We start from the raw sequence: 17,417 nt of genomic DNA, 5'->3' as shown, positions 1-17,417 counted from the left end.
TCCTAGGGAATCACTAGCCTCCCAGTTGCCTGTTTCTCTTTTGATGCTACATGACGCATGGATGCTGAAACATTCATTGCTTCATATTATTTCTATTTTTAGTGATGATGAGTCAAAGAAAGGAAAGGAGAACATAGAGAAATATTCAGTGCCTGCTCTTTGCTTTCACTGTCAAACTTATTGCTTGGACTGAATGTATCTCCCCCAAACTCACATGTGGGAAACCCCAACCCCCAATGTGGCCGTGTTTGGAGATAGTGCCCGTAAGGAGGTAATTAAGGTTAAATGAAGTCCTGAGGGTAGGATTCTGATATAACAGGATTAGTGTCTTCGTGAGAAGAGAAACCAGAGGGTGCCTTCTCTCTCTGCGTGTACATAAAGTGAACGTCGTATGAGCACACAGCAAGATGATGTCAGGGATACTGGTTAGTGGTTAGGTAACAGGGTGATGTTTTGGGAATCTCAATTACAAGTCTTCTGGTTTTAACCAGCCCGGGGTCTACATGCTTGTAGTCAGCATGTAGTCACCGTCCTCCACTGGGCTGGTGCTTAATTTCTGCAGAACAGTGCAAAGTTATGCATTAGATCATTATCTATATTTCTTCAGGAGAAACTAGGTGTCCTGCAACTCTGTTCATGTTGTTACTACTTTTCTTGCTTGACTGCTTTTCCTTGGTTTCTGCATTTTCTCACTTCCTTAGTAACTGTTCGAGTCTGCTCTTTGAAACTTGGGGAAGCCTTTGAAGACTGTCAACTAAAAAATATAGTCACAACCTGAAAGTAGAATTATTTCGTTTGGTGTGCATGTTTAGAACTCAGAGCCCGGGAGACAGTATCTCAGTAGCTCTGAGAAAACTGCTCCAAGGAGGCAGGAGGAGGGAGTTAGGCTTTATACAAGTTTGTAACAAAGGGAGTAGGCAGTCTGAACATCAAAGGTTCGATATCAAGTTAAGGAATTTAGCATTCTATGTACGGGAAGATGCAAGCCTCTGGGCTCACTGAGTTCATTCTTTTCATAGGCAGCTCAGCTCTCTGGTGCCAAATCCTATTTCTGTGTTCACCTTTAGGACTGGCAGGTGGCTGTTTCTTGCATTCCCCCAGTTTCTCAGCAAGGAGGGAGGGAGGCGGGTAAAGGGGGAGGTGGCAGTTTTGGGAGCCCTCATTCACATTTGGAGACCAGGCTGTGATGTTTCTTGTTTGATATGGCAGGAGATATTTTCATTTCACAAGGCTAAAGCTTTTTCCCAAATAATAAGTGGGAATGTGGAAGGGCTTATACCCAGAAGGATCCTGCAGGGTTTCATTTTTACTTACCTGTGTCTCTTTTTGCTATTTGGATTTGCTGACACTTGGGAGTTAATGAGGGCTTCCCAGGTGGTGCTAGTGGAAAGGAACCAGCCTGCCAATGCAGGAGACCTGGGGTTTGATCCCTGGGTTGGAAAGATCCCCTGGAGAAGGAAATGGCAGCCTACTCCAATATTCTTGTCTGGAGAATCCCATGGATCGAAGAGCCTGGCAGGGTACAGTCCATGGGGCCACAAAGAGTTGGACATGATCGAAGTGTCTTAACATGCACATGGGGGTTCATGTTATCTACATTGTTATCATTATTGTTATATTTACACAGCAATATTGGAAATCTCAAAGAAAACCTGCAGACTTGCTGTTTGATTTCTTGAAGGAGAGAGGGAGGTTGAGTCAGTAGAGGTACTAAATAATGCTAAATAATTTTACCCTGAGATATGTAACCAAATCACTCAGATTTGAAATTTTAGAGAAGGTAGAACCAAAGGCATTGTTTCGTCCAGTCCTCACTTGTGAGAGATGAATAGAATGAGACCTGATGGCCTATACATATCCTGGAGCACTTCGATTCATTCGTCCGTTCCATAGCTCTTCCAGGCCTTGAGCATGGAAAGAAAGCAAATATATTCATAGTACATTATATATTGAATTAAATAGGTAGTTTCCTTAGTTATCTTACATTTTTTCTTAAAAATTATAAACTAGGTATTAAGTTATTAATAATCATAAATCTTTTGCTGAAAAAATAGGAAATATGAGTTTATTATTTTGAGAAAAAATCCATTAGGTGCATAATACTTGCAAAACTACAACTGATACTAAATATTGCTCTAAAACAGATGAATTAATATAAAAATATTAACTATAAGTTAGATCATATGACTCCTCTGCATAACATATTTATTCTTACCTTACCTTAGAATAAAATCTTGAATTCTATACTGCTCTGATCTGAGTATGATAATTGGGTTAAGAGGTCATTTTACATTTATTTTGCATAGAAAATAAAACTGTGTTATCACATTCATGGCATAGTTTCATAATTGCCTGATTTGATTTCTCATGAAATTCAGCTTGTCTAAGATAAAAAGATCTTTGGATTTTCTTGAGTGTCGTCTAACCTAGGTATAGTGTCATGTCGCAAAGTTCAGGTGGAGAGAGCAGACTGGGAGCATCTCCAAAGGCCAGATAGGGTCCTGGTTCATGTCTCTTACACTTGAGATTTATCTTTTTCTGATCTGGCCTTTCAAAGCTAGAACTCTTATTTTCTCTGTATCCTGGACATTTAGAAATAAGCAGATAAGACCCAGTTTTAGAAGGTACTCTAAACTGTTGAATATACAAAAAGTTTCTTCCAGTTCTAAAGTTCTAGCGAAGTGTTGACTAAGGTAGGGTAAGATAACTGGGTCCTGTAGTTTGTCGTTGTTCGGTTGCTCAGTCATGTCCGACTCTTTGTGACTGCAGCATGCCAGGCTTCTGTGTCTTTCACCGTCTCCCAGAGCTAGCTCAAACTCATGTCCATTAAGTTGGTGATGCCATCCAACCATCTCGTTCTTTGTTGTCCCCTTCTCCTCCTGCCTTCAATCTTTCCCAGCATCAGGGTCTTTCTCAATGAGTCAGCTCTTTGCATCAGGTAGGTGGCCAAAGTATTGGAGCTTTAGTTTCAGCATCAATCCTTCCAATGAATATTCAGGGTTGATTTCCTTTAAGAAATTTCCTGCAGTTTAGATTGCACAAATGACTTAAAGAGTGAATAATTTTGTTTCTCTTTCTTTTTAACTTACAAAAGCAAAAACACCTTATGAGATACCTTATTACTGTCTCCCTGCTCACTCAAAGGAGATAAGAGATGCCAGTAGGAGCATTAAGGCTTGCAGTGGAAAGGACCAAGAAATGTTACACTCTGTGATTCTTGGGAAATCTGCATGGCTTTGAGGTTACTTCGCTTCCTCTTCTCTTATCAGAGTGTGAGTGTTGGAGACAATACAGTATTCCAATAGGGGATCCCTCTGGCAGAACGATGCATTTCCTGCTCCCAGCTTGGCTGCAGAAGGACCTGCTTCCCTGTCTATGCTCTACTATTCAAGATGACCGTGTTTCATGCTCTACCATTCAGAATTACACATTTACTGACATTTATTCCTGCATGTCCTAGGGTGTTAAAATTTATTTAAAAAAATCTGGACAGAGGGTAGTTTCTTGGCCATGTTCACAAACACAGGGTGAGCTGGGTCATTGAATAATTAATGAAAAACAAGAATCAATAGCATTTCCTTTAAAAAAAAATCTGAAACCTCAGTTGCCTCTTATCAAGGGCAAATTTAAAACTTTGACACTGAAAATGATCAAAGTCAAGTTTTTCTTGTTCTTAGAAGTAGCTGATTTGACCTACTTCCAGATACGACTATTTTGTAGAGCTGAAATTGTGTAATTGATTTCCAGTGTGTTAGGAGACATCACAATGAAATGTCATTATGGCAAAAAGAAAGAGGGTTATGAAGATATTACCAAATGTCAAAGCTGAAAAGAGAATTTATGAAATCCAAGAGTCTCATAGCTCGTGAATCAATGTTCAATTTATATTCTCACAATATGTGCCACTTTCCTTACAGTAGGAAGCCTTTTTAGGGTAGTGTGATAGACGTTTTGCATTACTCCATAACACTATCTTTTTCTTGTCTGGCTGGACAATGTGGAAAATAGGTGCATGCAGATAATATTGGGCAGTGTTCAATACTGTGTAAACAAGTAATGTATGCAAGTTACTTGTGTAAACAAGTAATGTATGTTTGATGTCCATTCTGATTCAGTCTTCAAGCCCATTGATTTTGCTGATTTCAGTGTGGCTGGATCAGAATTACACTTTGGTGTAGGAATTTGGTTGATTTAGCTGGGTACCTCCTTCCAGTGGAATGCTGGGCTACTGAGCTCTCTCAGTACTGATATGGAAAGAAATTAAAGATATGCTATAAAGAGGAAAAGGCAAATTACAAAACAGAATGTACATTGCATTTCTGTAAGATGGGGAAAATAAGATTATAATATCTGTATGTGTTTGTATATGCACAACAAAATACTGCAAGCGTGCACAATAAAGTAATTAAAGATGTTAACCTGTAAGCAGAAGCTCAAGGTCAGAGGTAGACAGGAAGATGGGGAGGACTGAAATGTCTCTTTTTATATAGGTTGATTTTTGAAATGAGAATATATTGCTTACATAAAAAATTAAAATTTTTGTTATTATATGTGTGCTGAAAATGTTTTCCTTTCAAGAAATAGTTGAAATAGCTTTTTATTATCCATAATTCGTTCATTAATTTAAAAGTAACTTCTTAATATAAGTTTATCATCTAGAATAAAAAAATTGTCATTATATCACTAAAATTTCTTCATAAGATTTTATTTACTAATGCTACAATCAATGTTAGGTCTAAGGAGAAAGGAACTGAAGGCTTTTGTTTATGTATCTTTAATTTTAAAAAACTGTTTAAAGTGCTATGTTAAAGTTTCAAGTGGAACTAGTTTTTCTCAACTCTGTTCCATTTATTCTAGTGTAAGACCTTTACCACAAACCAGATTGGGTGAAGTTCAACTTACTTTGAATTCAATTAATTCAAAACATGATTATTGGCTACCTAGATCCTGTGTATGTTCTAGGCACTTATAACAGAAAACAAAAACAACAGCAATCCCTACCTATCTAAACTTAAATTCTAGTTGGAGCGAGCAGGAAGCAGAAAATAAGTATAGCAAATAGGTAAATTATATACTGGTGGCTCGGATGGTAAAGAATTTGCTTGCAATGCAGGAGACCTGGGTTCAATTCCTGGGTCAGGAAGATCCAAGATCCTTGGAAAAGGGAATGCCAACCCACTCCAGTATTCTTGCATGGAGAATTCCATGGACAGAGGAGCCTGGTGATCTACACAGTCTGCAGGGTTGCAAAGAGTCAGACACAGCTGAGCAACTAATGCATTTTTATTAATACTGTAAAAAAATAACTCTTAAAAAAAGAAGATAAAAGTCATGATGTTATACAAATATGAAATGACTACCTGTAGAGATTTTTTGACTAACTGATTAGTAAGCTAACCAGTAAGCTTAGCTTAGTAACCAGTAAGCTATTATAACTGGTTCGAAGGAGAAATAAAAGAATCACATGTTTATATTTAGTACTGTGAATGCTGAAATGATTTTACAAATAAATGTAAACACTGGTCAATATTCACAGATCACTAGTCACTTACATTTCACCAAACAGCTAATTTTCCTTTCTAGGGATAAAAATCATTTGTATTCAGTTTTCTTCTACATTCCTATTAACAAGGATCATTTGCGTTATTGTTAGTTTTATGTTGCATGTCTATGGATAAGAATGTATTAATGTCAGTGTTTTGCAGCCAATGGAGTGAATTCTGAAAATGGGAGGACTTTCTCTATCACCTATTAAACTCTGTTTAACTGTTATGGCTCATTCCAGTGATAACAAAAGTAAAGAGTCAATGGTACCACATTTAGAAGACTAAGTTTTTGTGGCTTTAGAAACATAGTTTTGACTCTTGTTATATAAATAATACACCACTATTTATAATACTTATCCCCAAAGGGTAGCTAATAGTATAGAAAGCAGGACTCACTACATTTTTTCCCCACTGGGAGTTTTAGGAGCTTTTTTTAAAATTTTTTTTTTGGTCTACCTGTTTCTTAATCACAATCCTGGGTATGGAGTTTCTGGTAAAACTTAAAATGCTATTTAATTCTTATTGCTTATTTGCTTTGCCAGTCTATTCATGGAGGTTCTTTTTCATGTCTCAGATGCTGGGAACTTAGTGCTGGAGACATCAAGTGGATTTACCAAGCCCCAATATTAGCTGCTATCGGGGTAAGTTTAAAAGCCTGTATAGTTTTAAAAAAAGAAAAACAAGATGCATAATTAAACTTCTGCTAAAATCCAGAGAAAATTTGTTGGCCACTTTGTTTATAAAATATATTATATAACCTCATGTTATATAATAGCTATTGAGAAAGTCTGGGTTGGGAATTAGATCCTTATTCCTGGCTAACACTGAGATCCGTGAAGAAAGCACATACCCTCCCTTTAATCTGCTAGCACATAGGAAAAATTCTGGGACTTCAAAATATCTATGAGCATTTACAGGTTCAAGCAGTTGGGAGGTCTTCAAACTCTTCTCTTTTTCAGTCATTATTTTATAATGTTCTGATCACCTGGTAATAGGTCAGGAGGAGAGGTCAAGATGGAATAGCAAGAGAACAAGAATTGTAGAGAGGGAAATAGGAGAGTATAATTTATTATAACGCATTGTCTAAAGCTTTTATTTGACATACTTTCCCAAAGGAGTTAAGAGAATTCCACACTGACGTGTATCCTCTAATAGGTAATAAGAAAAAGACTAGACTTGGCAATCATATTGCATGGGACCATATCTGCCTGTAATATTTCAAGTGTATATTACAGTTGATTTTGGTCTGAAGGCTTGTCATTTGTTTGCAGATTTTGTGTGTGTCAGTTGCTCAGTTGTGTCTGACTCTTTGTGACTCTGTGAACTGTAGCCTGCCAGGCTCCTCTGTCCATGGGGATTCTCCAGGCAAGAATACTGGAGTGGGTTGCCATGCCCTCCTTCAGGGGATCTTCCCAACCCAGGGATTAAACCTGCATCTCTTACATCTCTTGCATTGGCAGGCAGGTTCTTTACCCACTAAGCCACCTTACTCACATCACCAAACGGACGAGAAGTTTACATGCTGAGTTTTCTAGATTGCAATGTGAAACAGTTAAGTTAGGTGATTATGACTGAGGGAGTTAAAAGTCGTCCAGTTGTATTTGATTCTGTGACCCCATGGACTGTAGCCCACCAGGCTCCTCTGTCCCTGGGATTTTACAGGTGAGAATGCTGCAGAAACCAGTAATCCAGAAACCAAGCACCACACTTGGAGAGTTGGAGAACCCATGTTTATTATGCTGGCGGGCCCAAAGGAGTTAACACTCTAAGCTCTGAGCCCCAAACAAAGGGATTTTATGGACAGACTATAGTGGGCAACACTAGCTGTTAATAGACTGATTTAAACTAAAGGGTTTTGTGCGTGGGAACAGCAGTTAAGATGGGGAGGGGAATGCCTGACCTTTACACGGACAGGCATGATTAAGCAGGTTTGCAGGGGCGGGCCAGTTGCAAACAGTAGGATGAGGGTGAGTGAGATAAGCTCCAGTTCCTAGTATTGTAAGTTCCCACTTTCTGAGACTATGTGACCTATGTGATCCAGACTTCGCAAGGAGCAAGCTGAGTTACAGAGGCAGAAGGAGCAGGAGGTTATGTAAAATTTTAACTTTTCCTCTTCAAGAATATTGGAGTGGGTTGCCATTCCCTTCTCTAGCCGATCTTCCTGACCAGGGATCGAATCTGCGTCTCCTGCTAATGTCTCCTGCATTGGCAGGTGGCTTCTTTACCACTAGCGCCACCTGGGAAGCCCCTAGGTGATTACAGAGATTCTGAAAGATTCACCATTGGTTAAAGGGAACCAGAAATGACGGTACAGTCAATAAATTTTGAAGGAAACTTGAGTGGGATGTCATTTTCATCTTCTAGAACTAAAATTACACAGATCAAAAATTCTTAAATCTTTTTTCCATATTAGAACATCCATTTAATTTCAAAAATCAGAGAAGAGATTCACAAGCACCTTTCTATTCACTTGAGGTTACCTTTTTGTTTCTTTATTACAATTCAGGGTTATCTCAATTCCTTTTAAGGTTTCCTCATTTTATGGTGGAAACAGCCTGAATGGGAAGAGATGCTCCTAGAGCCCAGGTCTCAGCTCCTGGAGTGCAGTGCTCCTTCTTCTGAGCTCTTCTGAAGCCTGAAAGATGATGCTAATAATAACAACATACATAGCCAAGAGCTTACCACCACTGGGCACTGTTTTATACACTTTATTTACATTGATTGCATTGATTTACATTGATCTAATCTTACCAATAACTCTAAATGAGGAAACTGCCCTAGGTCACTCAGCTAGTAAGTGGCGGAGCTCGGATTTGAACATCGGGGCCAGCGTCCCTAACTAGGGAGCTCCGTACACTTATGATGAAAGCCAGCACTCTTGATAGTTCAGAGAAGACCCTGTCCTTCATGCCCACACTCCTTTATGTGCCTGCCTTTGCCTCGTTGTTTCCCTTTCGGTTCCTTGAACTTTTCTATGTCTGCCCCTCTCAGGAGGGTTCTTCATTTTGCACTATACACCTGGAAGGCTGGGATATGCTGCCTTCTACTCCTCACTGTAAATGTCACTTCTCCATTGTGGCCTCCCTTATGGTCTCCAACTAAATTAGTTCACCTGTTATAACCCGAGGGCTTGCCTGGTGGCTCAGTGGTAAAGAATCTGCCTCAATGTAGGAGACCTGGGTTCAATCCCTGGGTCGGGTAGATCCCCTGGAGGAGGGCATGGCAACCCACTCCAGTACTCTTGCCTGGAGAATCCCATGGATAGAGGAGCCTGGCAGGCTGCAGCCCATAGGGTTGCACAGAGTCGGACATGACTGAAGCGATTTAGCAGTAGCAGTATTATATCCTGCAGAGCCTGGTGAGGTTTTTCCTTTTCAAGATCATCATCTAGTATAATGCTTTGGATTATTTGTTGAATGCTTTTCTTGCCCACTAAACTGCAAGGTTTATGTGAATAAGAACCATATTTTTCTCCATGTCTATATTCTAATGCCCAGCAATTTGCCTGAAATGGAGTGGCCACTCCATAAACACTTGCTGAAAAAATAAAACTTGTGTACAAAGTAAATAATCTGCAGAAACAGTAAGAAGTAAGAAGTGAAATAAGAGCACAAAGCCAGTATAATTGCAGAACTTTTGAGTTCATTTCACACAATCTTTTTATTTTCTTAAAAAGGAAACTAAAGTCCACACACATAAAGGTCACACAGCCAGTGTGACAAAACAAAGACTATAACCTGCATTTTTGGACCATGTTTTTTTCACTTACATATCCAAAGCATATAAAAATCTTTCTCAAAATTATGGGGAAATAATCTTTTTATTCTTATGGCTGCATTTATAGTTTTTTATATGTTAAATTTAGGGTAAAATTTTGTTTTTTAGTCTTGCATTGCACATAGTATGAATGAGGATTCATAGGTTCTGACTTGAAGAAGTCATATCAAGAGAATTGAATTTTAGAGAGAATTACAGACTTGAGTACAAGTTTGGAAGAAACCACTTGATTTTGGACTCATGAAATCTAAAACTGTTGTTGATCAGTCACTCAGTTGTGTCCAACTCTTTGTGACGCCATGGACTGCAGCATGCCAGGCTTCCCTGTCCTTCACCATCTCCCAGAGTTTGCTCAAACTCTTCTCTATTGAGTCGGTGATGTAATCCAACCATCTCATCCTTTGTCATCCCCTTCTCCTCCTGCCTCTATCTTTACCAGAATCAGGGTCTTTTCTAATAAGTTGGCTCTTCACATCAGGTGGCCAAAGTGGAGCTTCAGCTTCAGCACCAGTTCTTCCAAAGAATATTCAGGACTGATCTCCTTTAGGATGGACTGGTTGGATCTCCTTGCAGTCCAAGGGACTCTCAAGAGTCTTCTCCAACATCGCAGTTAAAAAGCATCAGTTCTTTGGTGCTCAGCCTTCTTTATGGTCCAACTCTCACATTTGTACAAGCCTACTGGAAAAACCATAGCTTTGACTAGACGGACCTTTGTTGGCAAAGTAATGTCTCTGCTTTTTAATATGCTGTCTAGGTTTGTCATAGCTTTTCTTCCAAGGATGAAAGTTCTAAAACTGTAGCACTGTGGTTTTCTGTGTTTTGTTCAAATGTGGTACAATTATGTTTGAAAGTAGTAATTTTCGTTCTGAAAATAAATGTCTCTAACCATAACTAATTATTCACCTGCAGCATCTTGATGTTGACTCAAAGACGATTTAAAAAAATTTTCTATGTAGCATTAAAGTATGAGAGGAATATTTCCTAATCAACAACAGGACTTGGAGCACTGTCTTGGTGCCCGGACTCCCAGAGCAGTCTTAGAAGGAACAGGTTGCTTGGCTGGCAGGGCAGGAGAAGCCGCGGGTGGGACAGCACCTTCTAGAAGTGGTCAAGGTGAAGTTGGCAGATGTGATAAATCCTGACCCAGCAGGGCACGGCCCCCCAAGACATGAGGACCTACATTGTCACTGGTGTCAACCAGGAGAGAGTCTGTAATGGCTGAAGGGAAATAAAACCACAGACAGAAGGACAGACTGCAAACTGAGCAGAATTGCTCTTGAGCATCTACAACTTGGTGTTGAAGATGCCCATACTATGGGATGGAGAGAGGTTTGGTCCTCACAGCAATCACATCTTGAATTTATAGGTTAGGGAAAAGGAAAACAGAAACTCTTTGGTGTTTGTCTTTACTTGTTACCTTCATCCTGTGTTAGTCGACTTCATCCCTTCATCCTCATATTCATCATCCTCTGATAAGTGATCAAATGGTCTTGTGAGTCCTTGCTCAATTTCATTTTAACAAGAAGTCTTTTCTTTTGTCCCTTGACAGAGTTAAATGTCTTACTTTCTGTTTATTTGATGAAGGAATATTTTAGGGTCTTTTTTGCTTCAGGTTTTATCACAAAACCTTTTCTTCCCTAACCCTCAAACAGCTTTGAGACTGGGATTTTCATTATTCTTAGTTTGAGTCCAAGAGCAGTTATGTAACTATTAATAGCTTAGGTTTATACATTTATAAAGTGCTGAGGCCAGAGTCAAATTCAGGCAATATATTATAGTTACAGAGCCCATAGATTTCTCTGTTTGTGGTAATTGAATTTAAGCTCAGCCAGTGTTTGCCAGATTGAGAGCACATGCCCTGGTGCATAGAGGACTGATTAAGTAGTACATGCAATATTATTAAGTAATGTCGAGACATATACTGAGAATATTGGTCCTTCTCCAACTCTTCTGAACATATCTCAGAGACAGTCTCATTTTGGTACTGGTCTTTAATACTCTTCTACTATGTGTGATATCTTCCTTTGGGGGGATGGAGGTGGGGGACAGACAACCCAGTCTACATAAAATTTTACGTGACTTGTTTCCATTGTATTTATTTTTACAGTTGCCACTTGCTTATAGCAGCTTCTACTGGATTTCCATTTATGGTAATGATATGAAATTTAAATTTTTAAACTTTAATAAAAGTAGACTGAAGAAGGGTATCAAGTAAATAATAGTGGATGAATAATACTGATACAGCAAAATCATGGTGGTGGCACTCTAAGCCACTTGGAAAATGCTGAACTAGGCAAATTCCCTTGACAATTAAATCTGAAGTGGTTGCAAAAGACTTGACAAAAGTGTAACCAGTAGTTGTGAAGACTAGTTGTTTCATGTGATCAGGGATTTTAAAAATATAGAAGGACGGGTCGTGTTTTCTGTGGCTGGCTGGCTGGGTGCGTTTGTGGAAAATGCAGGAGAGTAGACTGGAAATGGAGAGGGGTTGAATCATGATTGGCCTTGTTTTCTGTGCTAAAAGGACACTGGAATTTTCCTTAAAATTGTGATGAGACTTTGGAAGATTTTGAGCAGGTTAGTGATCAGATTAGATTTGGGTTTTGACCTAACGGGGATGGTGTCTAGGCACAGGATGCTTCTAACCCTGGAGATAACTGCAGAGGAAGTCTGCTCACCGCAGGCTTCCTATACAAAGAAGGGTGGGCTGAGTCAAGCAAGCTCAGTATTCTTTCCACGTTCACTCATCATATGCTTTAGTCCATCACCTCCAGGGCTGGAGAGAGTAAGCGGGGTGGGGAGAGAAGTGCACATCAGTTGAGCTGCCTCCCCTGCAAGGAAAGATCAAGAACAGGGGTTAAATGAACTAGTCTGGAGGTATGGACACCTGTTTAAGAGAGCTATTAGCTATTCACTTTTAAGTACATAATTCTATCTGATTAACTCTCACATCAATTATGATATTTTGAAGGTCCTCAGATTTCTCTATGAGAGGTCATTTTCTTCATGTAGCTTTCCAAAGAAAGATACAAGCATTAAAGAATTATGTTAAAATTGGAACAACCATAAATAGTGTTAAACTAAGGTGGGCAGCAAAGGGACATCAGTGCTTCAGTAGCTGGTGAACATGAGCACGGTGACAGCAATCCAAGGCTTTTTCTTCTTCTGATAGGAGTCAGACCCATCTCTTCCATTCACATAAATCCATTCCTTTGGAGACATCACAAACTCCCAAAATATTTTTCTGTACAATGTGTTGCTTCATCTTAGCAGAACCAAAATGTAAATGCAATAAGAACTATTTATTTTAAGAAACCAAGAAAAGGTAAGTGTCATTGATAAAAATTATTACTGATTTTAATGTATCACGAATTTTAATGTATCACTATTTAATAATACATCTTTTATACTTGGGAGCTTCCCAGGTGACTCAGTGGTAAAGAATCGGCCTGCCAATGCTGGAGACACAGGAAACACAGGTTCAATCTCGGGTCTGAAAGATCCCCTAGAGTAGGAAATGGCAAACTGCAGCAGTATTCTTGCCTGGAAAATCCCATGGACAGAGGAACCTGTGGACTATAGTCCGTGGAATTGCAAAGAGTCAGATATGACTGAGCACACATGCAACACAACTTTTATACTTGGAGGGTATACATTTATTCGAGTTACTTTTCTTATGGTATGTACATCTAAGCAATGTCGGAGGGGTGAAATAGAAAATCAAAAATTCAGTCTTAAAGCAACCCAAAACTTTTATTAAAGAGACAGAAATGCGAAATCAGGGCCAGCCACTTGCTGAGATATTAGAATTTATGTACTTGTTTTTCTACAAGCAGTAGTTTATTTCCTGGTAACACCCCAAAAATAAGCCATAAAATAAAAAATGTACATGTTGGAAAGCATTTTTTGGATCTCTTGCCTGATAATAATCTGTCAACACTATTTCAGAGATTTTGATCTTTAAATAATCCTACAGAAAATTGATAACTGTGAGAGCATATAGTTTGGTTTATACATGTTGATGGATTTTAGGAAATTACAGGGCAACAGTCCCTTCCTTCCTTCCTTCCTTCCTTCCCTCTCTCTCCCCTCCCCTCCCCCCTTTCTTTCTGTTATTGGTATATTTGCTTGTTTTTAGATGTCTGTCATGGATTACAGCACCATTGTGTACCCAAGCTAAGGACTAATCTCTGGTCAACAAGTAGTTTGTGATGTTTGTCATGGGCTTGCTCATCCTATGAGTAATGATCTAATTTGAGTGACTAAGTAGTAGCCCTTGAAGAGACTGCATGCTATTTAGAGTGCATTAAATGGAGAGGCTCCAGATTTTCATCTTTTTCTTATACATGTTTTGTTCATGTACCTATCAAAGGATATTTCAGGGAATTCCAGCAAATGGAATAAGATGGTACTTTTACTAATTCCTTTAAGAAGAGTTTTACAGTGATGAGTTAAAAAAAATAATACCCAGTGTACTTTATGAAATATAAAAAGAAGGGGACAGAGTACAAGCACCCCAGCTGCTGTTGAGTCAGTGATTCATTTCCGCCCAGTGGTTATTAAAGAAAGCTTAGTGATGAAGCACAAGAGGGGAGGGTGGGAGGAATGACTGATAAGGAAGGAATTTAAAGTAAAATGAATGAAATTTAATTTCTAATCTTTGATGGAGTTGCAAATACAAAAAAATTTTTTTTCCCCTAGAGGAAAATCTATGATCCATAATCCCTTTCTTCTTCTAAATAAGTCAAATATAGAACTTCAAGTGAAATTAAAGCTTAAGCATTTGCCCATAAGTTGCAAATTGAATTCCAGCTGATAAGAATTGAGTTAAATATTTTATCATCATGCCTGTTATAAAGATAATCAAGTGATAATAGTTGATAAAGATTAAGGAGTTTATTATCTATCATTAAATGTTCATTTAGAACTGATGTACATATAAACAAAGCAGACACATTTCCTATGTTCATGATACTGAAAAAGAAACCAATATATGGGGTGAGATGTGATGTATTCAGAGGATCTTTGAGGACAGCTAATACATAGCATCCCTCTTTGCTGCTCAGATTCTGAACAAGTCGAGATATAAAACAAAAGAGGAGAGAAGAGAACCAAAGCAAAATCCTCAGAGCTACTGGAGTCTGGGGTGATCTTCCATCTGTCGGTGCAGTGGGCCTGTTGAAGAAGCCCGTAATTAGGCAGCATCTGCCCACTCAGGCACAGGATGTTGAGATGCTGAGATGCTGCAGAGCAAGTCTGCTCACTGCAAGCTGCCAAAGTAAAGAAGGATGAGTTGAATTTAACAGAATTAGTATTCTTCCTGCATTCACTCATCAAATACTTCAGTCCATCTCCTCCAGGGATGGAGACAGTAAGGTGGAGCGGGGAGAACAGAAGGGCACATCATTTGAGCTATCTTCCCTGGAAGGAGAGATCAGGAATGGGGAGAAAGAGAACCCTCCCCTTTATGTATTCAAAGGCACTGACGAAAATTTTAAGTGTAAATAGACAGCTTTACAGATTCTTTAGCTCAGATGGTGAAGAATCTGCCTGCAATGCAGGAGACCTGGGTTTGATTCCTGGGTCAGGGAGATCCCCTGGAGAAGGAAATGACAGCCCACTCTAGTAATCTTGCCTGGAGAACCCAGGCAATGGACAGAGGAGTCTGACGGGCTGCAGTCCATGGGGTTACAGAGTTGGACAGGATTGCGTGACTAACAGTTTCAGTTTCAGATATTTTTAAAGATATTTTAAAACAGTGGACTTTCTTGTACATAAATTTTGACTTCTTTCTCTACTAAACTCTTTTGTGATAGACATTTAGAAGTGAAAATTCTACTCTGAAGTGGGTGTGCTAGTTTACCTCAATACAAGTAGGGTTTAGAGAGTGCCCATTTCATTCACTCATTTAACAAATCTTGGTTAAGACCAAGAACACTGCAGATGCTGTGTGAGCAATAGGGATGAGATGATGGGAAAACAGACACCAGTTTCTCCTTAAACTTATTCATAGTGGGTTAGTGCATGCAAGTGACTCATGTCTGACTCTTTGTGACCCCATGGACTATAGCCCGCCAGGCTCCTCTGTCCATGGAATTTTCTATGCAAGAATACTGGAGTGGGTTGCTATTTCCTTCTCCAGGGTATCTTCCTGAGTCAGAGGCTAAACCTTCCTCGCCTGTGTCTCCTGCACTGGCAGCCAGATTCTTTACCACTGCACTACGTGAGAAGCCCATGGGGTGAGACAAGATTTAAATGTGACAAGAGCTAGGGTGGGAATGGGGTGTCAGGAATAGCTTTTGAGAAAAAGTGACATTCAGGCTAAAGCCTGAGAATGAGCTGTCCTAGTAAGGATGGGAGAGCAGGGGGAGTGGGTAGAATGATTCCGGTAAAGGTGATTCTAAGAGCAGTCTTTGAGATGGCCTAAGGAACCACAGGTTTCATAGCTGAAATTTTGAATTTAAAATTCATCTGTGGTTCACTTTGAATAAATCTTTAAAAACATAATTGAGAGAGAATCTAACATTTATATTTGCATTTTTTAAAGCCACATTTGCACAAAATGAATTCTGTGTGCTGCTACTGGCTTATTCTGTGTGCTATAGGACTTCCTGGTGGCTCAGTCAATAAAGAATTTGTCTGCAATGCAGGAGACCCAGGTTTGATCCCAGGGTCGGGAAGATCCCCTGGAGAAGGACATAGCAACCCACTTCAGTATTCTTGCCTGGGAAATCCCTCCAGGGAATGCTCTTGTTGAATTCCTTGGAATTCTCTTTTGGGCTTCCCTGAGAGCTCAGTTGGTAAAGGATCCACCTGCAATGCAGAAGACCCCGGTTCGATTCCTGGGTGGGGAAGATCCAATGGAGAAGGGATAGGCTACCCACTCCAGTATTCTGGCCTGGAGAATTCCATGGACTATAGTCCACAGGGTGGCAAAAAGTCGGACACGACCGAGCTACTTTCACGTTCACTTTCTTTCACTGGCTTATTAATGACATTAAGCAAAATTTTCCCTTCAAGAAGGTTACTTGAGATATTCAAGGATCCTCTTGAGTGATTTTTCTCTCTCTAAATGACATTTCTTTATTTGAAAGAAATTTAAAAATCTCCCCAGAATGTGAGTTGTTGTTTTTCATTCCATTTCCCAATATATAGTGTCATTTTTCCTTCTATAGGCTCAAATCTTTCTCTATAGAGCAGGATCTTTTTCTTTTTATGTCTTTATTGGTTTGTTCTATTTATCATTTTCTTCAGAAAGAGAAATAATCTTCATAATGACTTTCAATTCTGTGCCCTCCATGGAGACATCTATCCCTCATCACAAAAGTCTTTGTTCTTCATTCCTCCATTTGAGAAGATTCTTCAAGTGTCTTCTAAATTGCTAAATCCATTTTCCTGCTCTGTTAGACCTAATGTTTGTGTTTCTAATATTGATTTTTAAAACCTGGTTAGCAAAGGAGAAAAGGAAAGATATACCCATTTGAATGCAGAGTTCCAAAGAATAGCAAGGAGAGATAAAAAAGCCTTGCTCAGTGATCAGTGCAAAGAAATAGAGGAAAACAATAGAATGGGAAAGATTAGAGATCTCTTCAAGAAACTTAGAGATACCAAGGGAACATTTCATGCAAAGATGGGCTTAATAAAGGACAGAAATGGTATGGACGTAACAGAAGCAGAAGATATTAAGAGGTGTCAAGAATATACAGGACTGTACAAAAAAGATCTTTATGACCCAGATAATCATGATGGTGTGATCACTCACCTACAGCCAGACATCCTGGAGTGTGAAGTCAAGCAGGCCTTAGGAAGCGTCACTACGAACAAAGCTAGTAGAGGTGATGGAAGTCCAGTTGAGTTATTTCAAATCCTGAAAGATGATGCTGTGAAAGTGCTGCACTCAATATGTCAGCAAATTTGGAAAACTCAGCAGTGGTCACAGGACTGGAAAAGGTCAGTTTTTGTTCCAATCCCCAAAAAAGGCAATGCCAAAGAATGCTCAAACTATCCCACAATTGCACTCATCTCACACGCTAGTAAAGTAATGCTCAAAATTCTCCAAGCCAGGCTTCAGCAATACGTGAATCATGAACTTCC

General features: G+C 39.3%; 1 protein-coding gene across 1 annotated transcript in view; it reads left to right on the top strand.

Moving 5' to 3' along the window:
• PTH2R (parathyroid hormone 2 receptor) overlaps positions 1 to 17,417 on the top strand; it is an 83,281-nt gene that overhangs the window by 39,453 nt on the left and 26,411 nt on the right. The window contains exon 9 of the mRNA XM_043910224.1: positions 6,121 to 6,187. Coding sequence (XP_043766159.1) covers positions 6,121 to 6,187 — 67 coding nt within the window. The remainder of the gene's footprint in view (positions 1 to 6,120; positions 6,188 to 17,417) is intronic.

This window comes from Cervus elaphus, chromosome 8 (assembly GCF_910594005.1).
Source record: "Cervus elaphus chromosome 8, mCerEla1.1, whole genome shotgun sequence".
NCBI lineage: Eukaryota > Metazoa > Chordata > Mammalia > Artiodactyla > Cervidae > Cervus > Cervus elaphus.
The sequence above is the reverse complement of the archived record's forward strand: the minus strand, read 5'-3'. Positions and strand labels throughout refer to the sequence as shown.